We start from the raw sequence: 13079 nt of genomic DNA on the forward strand, positions 1-13079 counted from the left end.
TTTGTTTTCATACACACATCCAGCATGTAGTCGTTTTCTGTCGATGAATTTACAACCAAAGTAATTAGGATACAGATATTTTTTTGTAATCTGTGTGATTTGTTGACAAAGAGATTTAGTAAGCTGGTTGCTGAATTTGGGAATTGGGTCCTAGAACCAAGCCCGTAACCTCTCAGTTGATGCTTTATGTAAAAGCTCTACGTAAACAACATTTTTTGTCAGTAATACCCGTCTTAGTTATTTCCCCACAGGCGCTGAATGCAACATCAACCTCACGTGTAGTTGCTGCACATGCTATGTCACTAGCAGCCAATAGGAGAGGAACTGTAAAACCCTCAAGCCAATTAACGACATCAGGGGGCGGGCGCTTTTAATATTTATAGGATGGTGTTTGCACCACGGCCTCAGCTGTTTTGTGTTTATGTCGCGTTCCTGAAGACTATCACCGTCATCATCAGACCAGAACAAAGAAATGAACATGGCCCCGGCCCAGACAGTCATCCAAAACAAGTTATTGAGAAATCAAGCAACTCTGAATCAGAATCAGCTTTGTTCGTCAAGTGGGCCTATTGTATATGTACACACATGCAAGGAGCCAGGTTTAAACATACTGTCAGTGCGCGTGCACACAGTTTCAAGAACAGTTTTCAGGAGGAAATAAACAGATTTCCAGATAAAAACAAAGACAACAAATCCAAACAAAGATGTGTAAATATATGATTATTATGTACATACAATGGTGAAAAATTTGTTTATAGTTTATGATCATATCTGTTGTAGTTACAGTTCCCAGTGAGCACCAAAGTGATCAATGAATCATTAGCATCACACACTATCTACCATGATTTTTCTGTCTTTTGTGATATTTCACCACACAACAATCCTTTATATCATGATAATCTTCTCCTCTCGTCTTGTCTTGCAGGCTCCAGCAGCCTCCCTCACCTCCAGTCAGGCCAGTGAAGTGCTTCCTGCGACCCGCTGAGATGGCGCCCACCCTAGCCACAGCCTTTTCCCGCCGCTGGTGGATGGCGGTGACGGCGGTCATCGAGAACCTGCTTTTCTCTGCTGTGCTGCTGGGCTGGGGATCTCTGCTCATCATGCTCAAGTCTGAGGGCTTCTACTCCTACCTGTGCCAAGGGCCAGGTGAGTCAGCTTCATTTAACAAAGGAGAGGCAGGGAATGGGTGAATTTCAGGAGTTTTAGCTGACAGCAGAACAACAGAACAGATTGTTTGACCCCATTAATAGTGGAAAGTAATGTTTACACTTCTACTCCACTATGTTCACGTGCTATAGTTACTGATAACTTTCCAGAATACAATTTCACATGAAAACACATTCATAATAATCTTATAAAACACAGCCTGTGGCTCCCAATCTTTTTGGTTTATGACACCTCAGGGGTCCCTTGTCACATTTCAGACATCTGAGACATAATTAGAGACATAATAATTCATCAGTCACAAAGGACATTTTACTGCAGAACCAGAACTTTTACTTTTTATACTGTAGGTACAATATAAACAACTCATAATACTTCTGTACTCCTATCTAATCAGGATTTTGAATGAATTAATGAATTTATTTGTAATGGAGCATTATTACGTTGTTGCACTGGCACTCTTAGAGTTTTATATGATAAAGGGGATAAATTACATGTATTTTGGTTGATCATATTAGAAACTGCAATTGTCAGTCTTAGTATTACCACTACCTTTACTGCTGCTGCTTCTAACATGAACACATTTGTCATACAAAGAAGCCACATTTAGCTCCTCTGAAGCACTAACAGTCCTGTTTGCTTCCAGTATTTTCAAGCAGCCTCATTCAGGGCTTTGTGGATGTAATCAGAGTTTCAATGGGACATTAATGAGACGACCTTGAATGAGTATCTCTGAGCTGCTGAGAAACCAAAAGCTTTCAACAGGCTGATTGCAACACCCCAGGGTAGTTTTCGCTGAATGGGTGTGATGGAATTATGGAGATTTAAGGACAAACAAACGATCTTTTTCAGGAAGTGCTGAGGTTTCACGTTTGAAACAGCCCCAGCCTCTCCATATTCCCCATTGCTTCTTCATATTATGAAAGTGTTCTGTCCACTCAGGACAGCAACCTTTGGGATGAGCCACTAGCTGCATATTAGCAAACACACTGATTGATCCAACAGTTTGGATTTCCTCATGGAAAACAAGTCAATATGCCAGAGGCAGGCAGACTCTGAACAAGATTCAATAGCAGCCATGAAGGGCTCCTGCACAACAAACCGACATTCATCCCTTCATTCTCCACAGTGATTATCACACAGGCCCTTTTCTGACTTCGTCCCTTTGATCCTCTGATTGTGTCTCTGTCTGCTTATTTCTCTCTATATCCCATGAAGGAGCAGTGATGAAAGCCTCGCAGGGTTAATTTGTGCATATGAAGCCCTTTAATGGTTTTGTCCTTCTCACACTATCACATGACTCTGTCTGAGCGCACTGTCATTGTCACTGTACGTCTGTATGAACTGCTTGTAGATCGTCCCCTTTGTCAGCCTATCAGTGGATACAGCATTGTGTGATCTGCTGTGAATGAAAGCTGATGATCCATTAATGTTTGTGAGGGGAGCCTGTTTATCTGATTGGATTAGGCCTCTATTGTCATTGACTCAGCTCAGTTCTCCAATTTCTTGTTGCAGCTTTCTGACCTGCTAAGTGGTGTTAAATCTGGCGTTTTGATGTCTACTTGTACGGCTGAGAAGTCTGAAATCAGGTCAAGATGGTGCGGCTGCTGTTTTGTGCATGTCCTTGCATTTGGGTCCTCTGTAAGACATCTAACACGAAACAGAGAGGAGAAAGCAGCATAAAGTGTCCTTGTAAGGGCTTTCTTCGCTGTTTCTTGACATAGATTTTCAAAGTGTCTGAGCTCTACTGCAGGAATGAGCAACAGTCTTCTAAAAACATTTTGTGCTTTGACATTGGTAGTGGAGAGTGCTGTCTATCACATTATTTTAGTATGAATATGAGTATGAGAACCCAAAACCCAGACTACAATTGTTCTGCATACTGTAAAGGCAGTCCACTGTTTGGCTAAGGGAACAAAGCACCGTCCCAGAATGTGTGGAGGAATTTCACCAGGTGGCACGTCTGATGATTTACAATGACAGCCACAACAGATATGGTGTTCTGGAGACGCTGTATATCAAGTCTGTGCATGGGTTATTTGTCCTGCACGCTCCCTGTTTAGATTTAATGAGCGTGTATATTTTTGAACAATCCAACTTCCTATAAAAAAGTTCACAGTTTCTTTCTTTGTACACTGTGGCTCTGTTCTCAAGAGCGTGTCTTCCTTGTGTTAGTGAAACTGTTGTTCATCAGTTCAGCACAGCCTGCTCCTCCATAGTCAGGTTGTGGTTGCTCTGGTGGTGTGAAGCATATCTGTTTGTCACGCAGCGGAAAGAGAAACGTGTTCCTCAACTTAACCGATTGACTGCTTTCACCTCCCTTTGTCTCTGGACTAGGTCTGTCAACGCAGTTCTTTGTCTTGCATTCTTGGTTGTTTCTAGAGATAAAATGTGTTTTTATTCCGTTTGCTCTGTCACTGGAAAAGCTTGTTTGTGGTCAGTGTGAAGAGAATGTGTGTATGTCATTGCCAAAAGAAAACCGTGATGGATTTGAGTAGCTGAAGGGGCTTGAAAATAAGAATCGTTAATTCATGTCTTGTCTTCGTAAATGCTCTGTGTGTATCCACTTGTGTGTTTCATGTTGCCCCATCACTTGACCCCATAACCTTTACACAAGAATGACTGTATCCTTATATAAGCAGCCTGTAATCACCTGGAGCAGAGCCTCTATCTGAAAGATCACCACCTGCTACTTATTTATTGATATAACCACTATTTCATGGACGAGGATCTGACTGCATCATTCCTCCTAACATCCTCTGTGATTGCTCTCCTGTCAGTGTGTTGATAATCAGGGTGAGTTGTGTGTTGGGGTGCTGTCTGCAGGTAAATAAACGGATCACTTTGAAGCCAAGGAAACAAAGCTGTTGTTACACTCTAGTAATCATTAAACCAGCTGACTCTGTAGGAGGTGAGTCTGTTTGACATCAGCTGCACGTATAGGAGACACTTATAGAAGATAAGGGGGCCATAAAAAAGCCAAATTTGGCAAAACGTATACCCAAACGTGTTGACATGAATGAGAAACACCCTCTGAGGATTAGCAGGTGTCCAGTGAGCACACAGTGAGGTCCATCAGGATCAACTTTTCACAGAAGCTCAAGTCAGCTTTTATACCCGCGAGTATATTTGCCTGTGTGTGCACGTGCGTGTGTGCGTATTTGGTTGGGGCTCTTCCCTTATTGACTCTGGTTTGCTGCAGCCATTTGATTAGTCAGCAGACAAGGCCGCTGGGGGACCAGTGCTGCTATCTTCAGTTACTCCCAACAGTCAGCACTTACTGCACCTCAAATAGCAGTCTGAGAGGGTAGAACGCACATCTTCATATTGACTGAGCGGTTTGATCACAAAAGGCTTTTGAACGCTGATACTGATGCCCATATTTTTGAATTTCAGCCACAATACAATGGTTGTTCCAGCTCTTTGGCCCACTCTGAAATACGTCAGCAAGTATTGGGATGAAATTTTATACAGACATTCATGATCCCTGGAGGATAAACCCTAATGCCTCTGTATGCAGTCTAATATGTTCACTTCTGCTGGATGAGTTGGCACAATATTTTTTTTACAGATATTCATTGTTCCCAGAAGAGGAACATTTATAAAGTGAAATAGCTTCACAGCTATTGGGTAGATTGTTATGGGGTGTGGAACATTCATGCTCCCTTCTAACTTTTCCTTAACTTTCCGTTAAGCGTCATCATCAGGCCATAATTTCGCCAATTCATAACTACATACCTGCAAAACTGAAGTCACTCTCATCAGCCCCAGCTGTACTTTGTGTTTAGTGTAAGGAAATGTTAGCATGCTAACACACTAAGCTAAGATGATGAACATGGTAAACATTATACCTGCTTAACATGAGCAGCATGTTAGCATCGACACTGTCAGAGTTTCTGAATGCAGATGTTTGTGTTCGACCATATTCGAGAAAACAATAGCACATACAAGGAATCAATCTTCAGTCTATGATTAGAGTTTATTTAAATGAAATGCATCATGGTGGATGTGAATGACCTTTTGTAAAAGCCCACTGATCATTATCATGTTAAATCTAACTAGGCCTTTCTGCAGCTGCTTATTTTGTAACGCTCTCGAGCTTGAGGCCGCGCACATCCCTTCATGAATGTATGTACCAGCATTAAAACAACACTGCACTCATCAGATGTTCATTAAGCCACATTACCTTTCACCCTCACACTTCATGGGCCAATTTTCTGCACTAGGATGCATTTAATATGACATAATAGCTTCCTGTTGTTCCTCCAAATTCGCCCCGAGGCCAGCGTCAACGCCTCCCCCCTCCCTCCTTTTACCTTAAGCTGGCTCAACAGAGGCAGAAATCAACATCACACACCCCTTTAAGACCATAGTGGGAAAGCAGATTTTCAGTTCTGTTGTTGATCAGACCAGCTGGGACTTTAGCTGCTGTTGACAACTTGCCCCCAAGACTGAAATGAAGAAAACACTCTCTGATGACTAAGTTCTTTATACCTCCCTCCCTCCTCCAGACATTAAACATGTGCTAACTGCTGAGTCTGTCCCTATTGTTTCCCTGGCAAAAACAAGTCAAGGTGAGTGAGTTGTTTTCCTCCCCCAACCCTCCCCTGTCCCCTGTCCCCCGTCTATCTGTTGATAGAGACAGAGTTTCACCAGAGGCAACAGTCTAATAGAGCAGATAGACAAAAATAGAGTCCACATGAACTCTGTGGACTGTGTTTACCAGTGATTCAGCAGGAGGCAGACTGAGCCAGTATCTGACTGTGTGAAACTGTTAGAGAGCTCCCCTCCACCACTCAGGGGTGCAGCTGTGACTATTTCTGGCGCTTGTTTACCCTGCATTGTGTTGTTTTCCCTCCAGTTTGTTTACTTGACCTTTAATGAGTCTTCTGGCTTTTCGATCAGCAGCTCAGCTCTAGGAGAGGGAGGGGTGGAGATAATTTCTTATGTTGCTCAAATCTCAAGACCAACATGATATGAGATCCCTTTAAATACCACGCAGGCCTTCATTTGAGATCACCTCCAGAACAACAAGTCAGCAGGTTCTTCTAATTACTAGAACAGAGAAAATGATGGTTTGTGCAGCTCTGAAATGTCAGATGTTTCATATAAAAATAAACTCAAAGCTGAGCTTCACCCTGTTTATCAAAGGAGGATTGCGATGTTTTGTGTTTTTCAGCATGCTAACATGCTCACAGTGACGATGATAACAAGGTATAATGTTTAGCATGTTAGCATTTGCTGATTAGTTTTAAACACAAACGACAGCTGAGGCTGATTGGATTGTAAACAGTTTAGCATTTGGTCATAAATCAAAGTGTCAGACAGATTAAAATGTCCACCTGATGAGGGTGCTAGATGGAAAGTTAAGGAATCTCTAGAGGTCTAAGGATTTATCCTGTGGAGACCATGAATGTCTGTAAAGTCCAAAAGTTATTGAGATATTTCAGTCTAGACTGAACAGGTAGAGATAAATGTAGGCTACTCATTAACTATTGCTGTCAACTAAATGTAGTGGAAAGCAGAAGATTTTCCATGTATGTGGTAGAAATGAGAAATATTAATGTACACGAAACACTGCAGTAATGTACAGGTACCAGAACTGTACCTTAGTACAGTATAAAAGTAAAAGTACACAGTTACTTTCCACCTCTGGGTATAAAGCATCAACGTGTTGTGTGCAGATAATGTTATGTTGGAATCACCAGTATTGCTGCAGTGTGCAGCTTTAAGATCAAACATCCAATTAAACTTCTGCGTTTCCTTACCTGATACTTCACATCTATTTGACGTCACTCTCTCATTTTCCTCTCCATTCAGAAAACAGCTCCAGCCTCAACCTCACCAACACATCTAAGCCATCTGAGGAGTACCTGGAGATGAATGGCTGGCCCATCTGCAAGGACCAGGACGAGATGCTGAATCTGGCCTTCACTGTGGGCTCCTTCTTGCTGTCTGCCATCACCCTGCCCATGGGCATCGTCATGGACAAATATGGTCCGAGGAAGCTCCGACTTCTGGGGAGGTAAGGCTTGAGAAGAAGATCTAAATCCATTTTCCATTTGATGTTATAAGAAGATGGACAGTTATGGTCTGTTTGGTTTATTTGTTACTTATTCATACCCATTGCTTTGTGTTCCCAGTGCCTGCTTTGCTTTCTCCTGCCTCCTCATTGCCTATGGTGCCAGTGATCCCAACAGTAAGTATACCTACACATTTCATCTCACACACATTGTATTAACAGCATGGTATGTTCACTCAGGGGCCATACTGCCTCACACACTGCTCTCAGTCATGTTGCTTTCATAGGTGTGCCATATTGTACAGCACATTTACCCACAGGCACATACAGTGTCTTGATGCAACAGTGACACTTTAATCAATCAGATGGGATGTGGGGGAGTTGCCTTGTGTCAGCAGACGAACCACATTTGTCACTAATCTGCTCTCCCTCCCACAGATCTGTCTATCCTGATCTTCTTTGCTTTGGCAATGAACGGTTTTGGAGGCATGTGCATGACCTTCACTTCTCTGACGGTGAGTAAGAAAGCTTTACCAGGATTACAACACTTATATTTTCAGAGTGAAGCTTCTTATGGTTGATGTTTTGTTTCACTGGTCAAACTCATTTGCTGTGATCAGTGGATTTGTCCAAGGAAGCAAAGCAAATCTGCACTGAGCTTTTGCTGAGTTCAACTTTGGTCAACTTAGATGTGCAACTCTGTGCCGTGGACCAGTAGCAAACCATCTTGACAGTGTTGACATTTGAGGGAACAGACACCTGGAGAGTCCAAAATAGCAGAAGCATATCATAGAAGCTTGATTCCAAAAAAAAACTGGGTCGCCATGTAAGACAAATCAAACCGAATGAGATCGTTTGCTAATCCTTTTTGACATATACTCAGACAACGTATTGAATGTTTGACCTCATCAACTTTGATTTTTGTAAATATATTCTTATTTTGAATTTGACGCAGCAACATGCTTCAAACAAGTTGGGGCAGGGTCAACTAAAGACTGGGAAAGTTGTGAAATGCTCCAAAAACACATTCCACAGGTAAACAGGTTCGTTGGTGACTGGTAGAAAACCAGCTGGGAGCAAACAACATCAACATATTTTGCCTGGCTGTTGGCAGGATGTTACAGCTAGCTAGCTGTTATGTTAGCAGTCAGCTGGACAGCCAGTCAAAAAAGACCTGCAGCTAGTTACTATTAGTCATTGAGTTTTTCACACCTATTTTGCAATGATGAGCAAATGCATTTCTAGTGACCACTAATGACTCAACACTAAAAAGCTTAAAGAGGTTTGCTGTTACTTTATTTAGCAGCTGACAAGTCAAAAGATGAGAAGAAACATTGTCAGCTGGAGGCAGACAACACTGAATGACAGAAAGCCAATTTTAGGAGGGGAAATTAAATGACAGATGGACGGAGGAGCGGGTGGGGAGGAAGAAAAAGAGAGAGAAGAAGGAGATGCAGGAGAGTGGATTAGAGCACTGTGATAGCATCAGGCACTGGTGGAAAGAGGACAAAAGGAGGCGGTAAGTGGAGACAGAGAGAGAGAGAGAGAGAGAGAGAGAGAGAGAGAGAGAGAGGGAGGAGATGGGCAGAAAGACAGAGGCATCAGAGAGGGGGAACATGGGAAAAAATGGATGAGGAGGCACAGACGGATGAGCAGTTGATAAGAGACCACTGGGAGAAAAGGGTGAGCAGTGATGCGTGGACAACAGAAGAGAGAGGGATGCAGTGGATAAGGAAAGCCAGTGGTCAGGATGATCTCATCAGTCAGAGAAAGTGCTGCATCACAGGAGACGCCACGTGAGAGAGACACAGAGGGAGAGGGTGGTTAAAAGAGAGAGTAATCTATTATTCACTCCTGCACTGCTGCTCTGGCTGGGTGCCAAAAAAAGACCTCTCCTCATTACTATTTCATCCACCCAAGGACACATGGATCACTTGTGTGTCTGTTGACAGTGCACGTCTACAGATCGTTCTAACGCACAATAGGGTGTGTATTGAAGGACAGAGTACATTCATCAACAATTTGCATCATGGCTGCTAGATCAGAGGTGGATTGTTCAGTTGACGTGTTGCCTTGTTAATGCGTGGTGGATATTTCTTTACGACACTGTCGCTTGCAGCCTGAACATATCACAAAAGACACCAAGAGACAGGCTGTCGCTGAGGAGACAAACAGGAAGCAGCAACAGGGGAACTGAGTGTGTGTGTTTGCATGTGTCTCTCCACCCATGCTTCGCTGTTTCCTATTCAGGCTGCCTACTGGGACCCTGACACACACACAAACACACACTCACAAATACACAGAAGTTGCTCAGCTGGTTTCATCCCACTGCAACCCCCTCCAACGCCCCAGCCTTTAGTCTCAGCCTGGTTGTTTTTGTCTTCTCCAGTTTCAGCGGGGCTGGACCTGCACACACACACAACTGTCAAAACAGCCTTGTGTGCATGCAAGACTACTGTATGTTACTGTATGTCAGCACTGTGTGTGTGTCTGTGTGTGTGTTGTTTTAGCTGTGGAGAGCCTCTAACCCACAGCGATCTGAGTTACAGCTCTCTGCAGGCCTCGACAAATGTTCTGTTTATACTACTGCCTCAGTGAATGCATTTGTGTGTGTGTGTGTGTGTGTGTGTGTGTGTGTGTGTGTGTGTGTGTGTGTGTGTTTCAAGGTAAATGGAGGTTTTTGTGTGTGATTAGAGGCTGAACTGCTGTGATAATGTGACATAATATTAAATAATTCTAGGCCTTTTGTTGCTGGTCTTCCATCATGCTTTAATACTTTGCCTGTGTGATTATGAAGCAGGCATTAAATTGCATTCCATTCCGTATTAAAAAGGTCTTAATTTTGGTGAAACCTGCTGAAATCCTTGTGTGTGAGAGAGAGAGCGAGATAGTGCCTGTAAGTAATGCTCGTTTCTCGAGGAGTACAAAGCTGTGACACAGCATCTCAGGCATCATAGGTCAGAGTGACGCCGGCCCTGTTTGTGTGCCTTTTAGTCCTCTGGGACCAGCACCAGGGATTTCTTTATCCTCTCCACCCACCACTGGGCTCTCTTTCTTTGTCTCGCCTCCTTTATTGCTACCTCTAATGAGCTCAAAGTGGACTGTTTGGCTCTCTCCCCCTTTTCCATGTTGTTTCATCTCTTATCTATCGTTGCTTGACTTCCTCGTTCCCTCCTGTGGATGCACACTCAGCACTCAGTGTCCTGGAGATGGAAAACAGGGAGTGAAGCTGAGGAGATGAGGAGGAGGCGGGCTGGGTGCTTAATTCCCTCTCTGCTCTTCATTCCTTCCTTTCTGTACATGTAAACAGCTTCATGTTACAGAGAATCTCTCCTCTTTCTCAGGAAACAGGCCCCCTCTACATCCACACATATAGAAGTACAGCATATCCACACCCACAGGCGGATGCGAAGCTCCTCCTCTTGTTCTATGACTCGTTCGGCACATGTTGCAGCCACCTCTGTTTCCTGGCCAGTCTGACGCTCTGCTCGATGTCCTAATCTACTTTCTCTCTGATGCCTTGTAATGTTTATTTCCTCTGTTCTCAATCCCTTTTTTTCTGTGTCACTGGACCATCTGGGAACACTCTTACAGGCCCACTTATCATCTGACTGATTCGCTGTGTGAAACAGTAAACAAACTGGCCATTGATGTGGTTTCTAGCTGAGAAATATGCTCTGCACATTTCTCCCCTAATGACTGAAATGTTTAGTTCTGGCTGAAGGAGAAACAAGGAGTGATTTCTTGTTCTACTCTGTGAAAGGATGAGAGTAAGATCAGCAGACTATTTTTACCACGAACACTATATGCTCTGTTTACTGCACGTGAGCACATGCAATGAAGGAGGGGAGATGTGGGGAAAAAAGATGAACTCCAAAGGTCAAGAGTTGTTCAGTAATTTGAGATCCGAGCCAGCCAGAGTGGCAGACGCTGATATCAGACCCATGTGGATGTGGCTTTGTGTAGTGCTGTGAATGTCTGTTCCAGGTGCTTGATGGATCCACGTTTTATGGTTTTCTGTGCCGCTGGAGTGAATATAAATAAAGGGGTCTTAATACTCATTCAGAGACATCTCCACCCTCCTAGTGGAAACACTGTTTTTTTCTCTTGGCATGAAAGTCTGCTGGTTTCATTCCAAAATACATCAAGCTCAGCCTTAAAAAATATTGCACTCCTAATGGGAGGGTGTAAAAGACGACGTCAGGCCGATGGAGGTATGCAATGGGGTGTTCGTCAGCTGGTGTTTGCTAATCATACAGCCCACTTGGCTGCTCTTTATGACGGATTGAGTCCTATCCTGTGCGTCAGAACAGGACCGGTCAGAGCTGGTTCTCAATGGTCCGGCAGCTGAAGTTTCCACTTGCTGCAGCAAACCCTCTTCCTCCTTTCGTTTCTCTGTTCTTTCCTCTCAAACGGCTCAGTCTAGTTTCCTCTTTTCCTCCCCCCTCTGCCTGACTTCAGGCTCAGCATGTTTTCTCACTCTCTAGGCCTCCTGGTCACCTCAGTTTCTGCCTGTTCCATTTCCATTTTCAACACTCAGCACACACTCTCATCCAGACTGACCAACAAAACACGTGCAAAAGTGCAGGATGGCCAAAAAGTGAGGAACATTTAACGAAGGGAGTATCTAAACTGGTTAGCAGTAAGTCAGATTTGAGTTAATTCACAGAACAGTACAACTTTATTCAAACTTATCTTACAATGGCTGAATACATTTAAGCCTACATGTTATTACATTCAGAACATATGCCCGATGAAGAGATAAAGGTCAAGGTAAGACGGACCTAGACTGTGGAAAAGATGTCAGTCTTGCTGATAATAACTCATTATGTGTAAGTGGGTCACATGCTGCACAGTGTACACAGCATTCATCTCCTTTGCCTGCACTGATAATATTCCGCGCTGTCACCCAAACAAGATCAATCCATGCTGTACAGGTTTTAACAGGCCCATATGTTTGCTTGAAGAAAACATGACTAAAACATATTTAACAGTATTAACTAGAGTCTATAGCCATGCTAGCCGTTCTGAGGCTGTACCTAGACTCACAGCGGTGCTTTGAGCGAAATGCTGATAATGACAAAGCTAACATACTCATGCTTAGCAGGTCTGGTGTTTACCATACTCACCATCCGAGTTGAGCATGTTAGCATGCTACCATTTTTTTCTTTATTTACGAAATGGTTTCTGACAGGTTTATCCTTCCAACAGCAGGAACAAAGCATACACAGATAAAGAAATACATGTAAAAGGCAAACTTGAACAAAATAAAATGCATTGCATAAGGCTCTAGTTCTCACAGCTTAAGAGTTCAGTGCAGTATTTCAGTGCGTCCACGGAGGATTTGAAGAAAGTAAGGTCGAGTGTCTGTTTTGCAAAGTTGCTGGCGCACAGCATTTATTAATTAACAGGTTGGGTTAAGTGAGTTCAGTGGGTCTACCCAGCTTCACGGTTCTCTGAGAAGCCCTTTCAAAAGCTGTTCTTTTATTTGTAAATCCAGGGACATTTAAAAGCACTTACATTGTTCCAGGACCTTTTGGCAGTAGCCCAAGAACTCTTTGAATGTCTAGATTGTGCCAAAGAGATTTTGACTGTTTGTTTTTTGCGTGTTTTTTCAGTTAACAGTTCAGTTCAAGTTTGGCTTCCTGCACACTTTCAAGTTAACCCATAATCCTAAACAAAAACAGTGGTGCTTGTATTGAATACTGTCACCTGAATACTGTTCAAACAAAACCCTGAAATGCATCCAATTATTGATGAATACATAAAAAAATCTGCACCTGCCTCTCACCAAATCCTGCCACCCCACCCTGATCTCTTATCTCCAGGTGACTGCTCTGAAGCTAAAATAGACCTTAAGTGGCTGTCAAAACACTGAGCCCATCTGTGTGTG

At 43.2% G+C, this 13079-nt stretch overlaps 1 protein-coding gene across 2 annotated transcripts in view; it reads left to right on the plus strand.

Moving 5' to 3' along the window:
* LOC139336269 (large neutral amino acids transporter small subunit 4-like) overlaps window positions 1-13079 on the plus strand; it is a 28684-nt gene that overhangs the window by 1893 nt on the left and 13712 nt on the right. For both annotated transcript variants that reach the window (XM_070970305.1, XM_070970306.1), the window contains exons 2-5: window positions 926-1146; window positions 6985-7189; window positions 7308-7363; window positions 7625-7701. In XM_070970305.1, the coding sequence (XP_070826406.1) occupies window positions 987-1146; window positions 6985-7189; window positions 7308-7363; window positions 7625-7701 (498 nt within the window). In that variant the 5' untranslated portion in view covers window positions 926-986. The remainder of the gene's footprint in view (window positions 1-925; window positions 1147-6984; window positions 7190-7307; window positions 7364-7624; window positions 7702-13079) is intronic.

The sequence above is a fragment of the Chaetodon trifascialis genome, chromosome 9 (genome assembly GCF_039877785.1).
Source record: "Chaetodon trifascialis isolate fChaTrf1 chromosome 9, fChaTrf1.hap1, whole genome shotgun sequence".
In the NCBI taxonomy this organism is placed as follows: Eukaryota; Metazoa; Chordata; class Actinopteri; order Chaetodontiformes; family Chaetodontidae; genus Chaetodon; species Chaetodon trifascialis.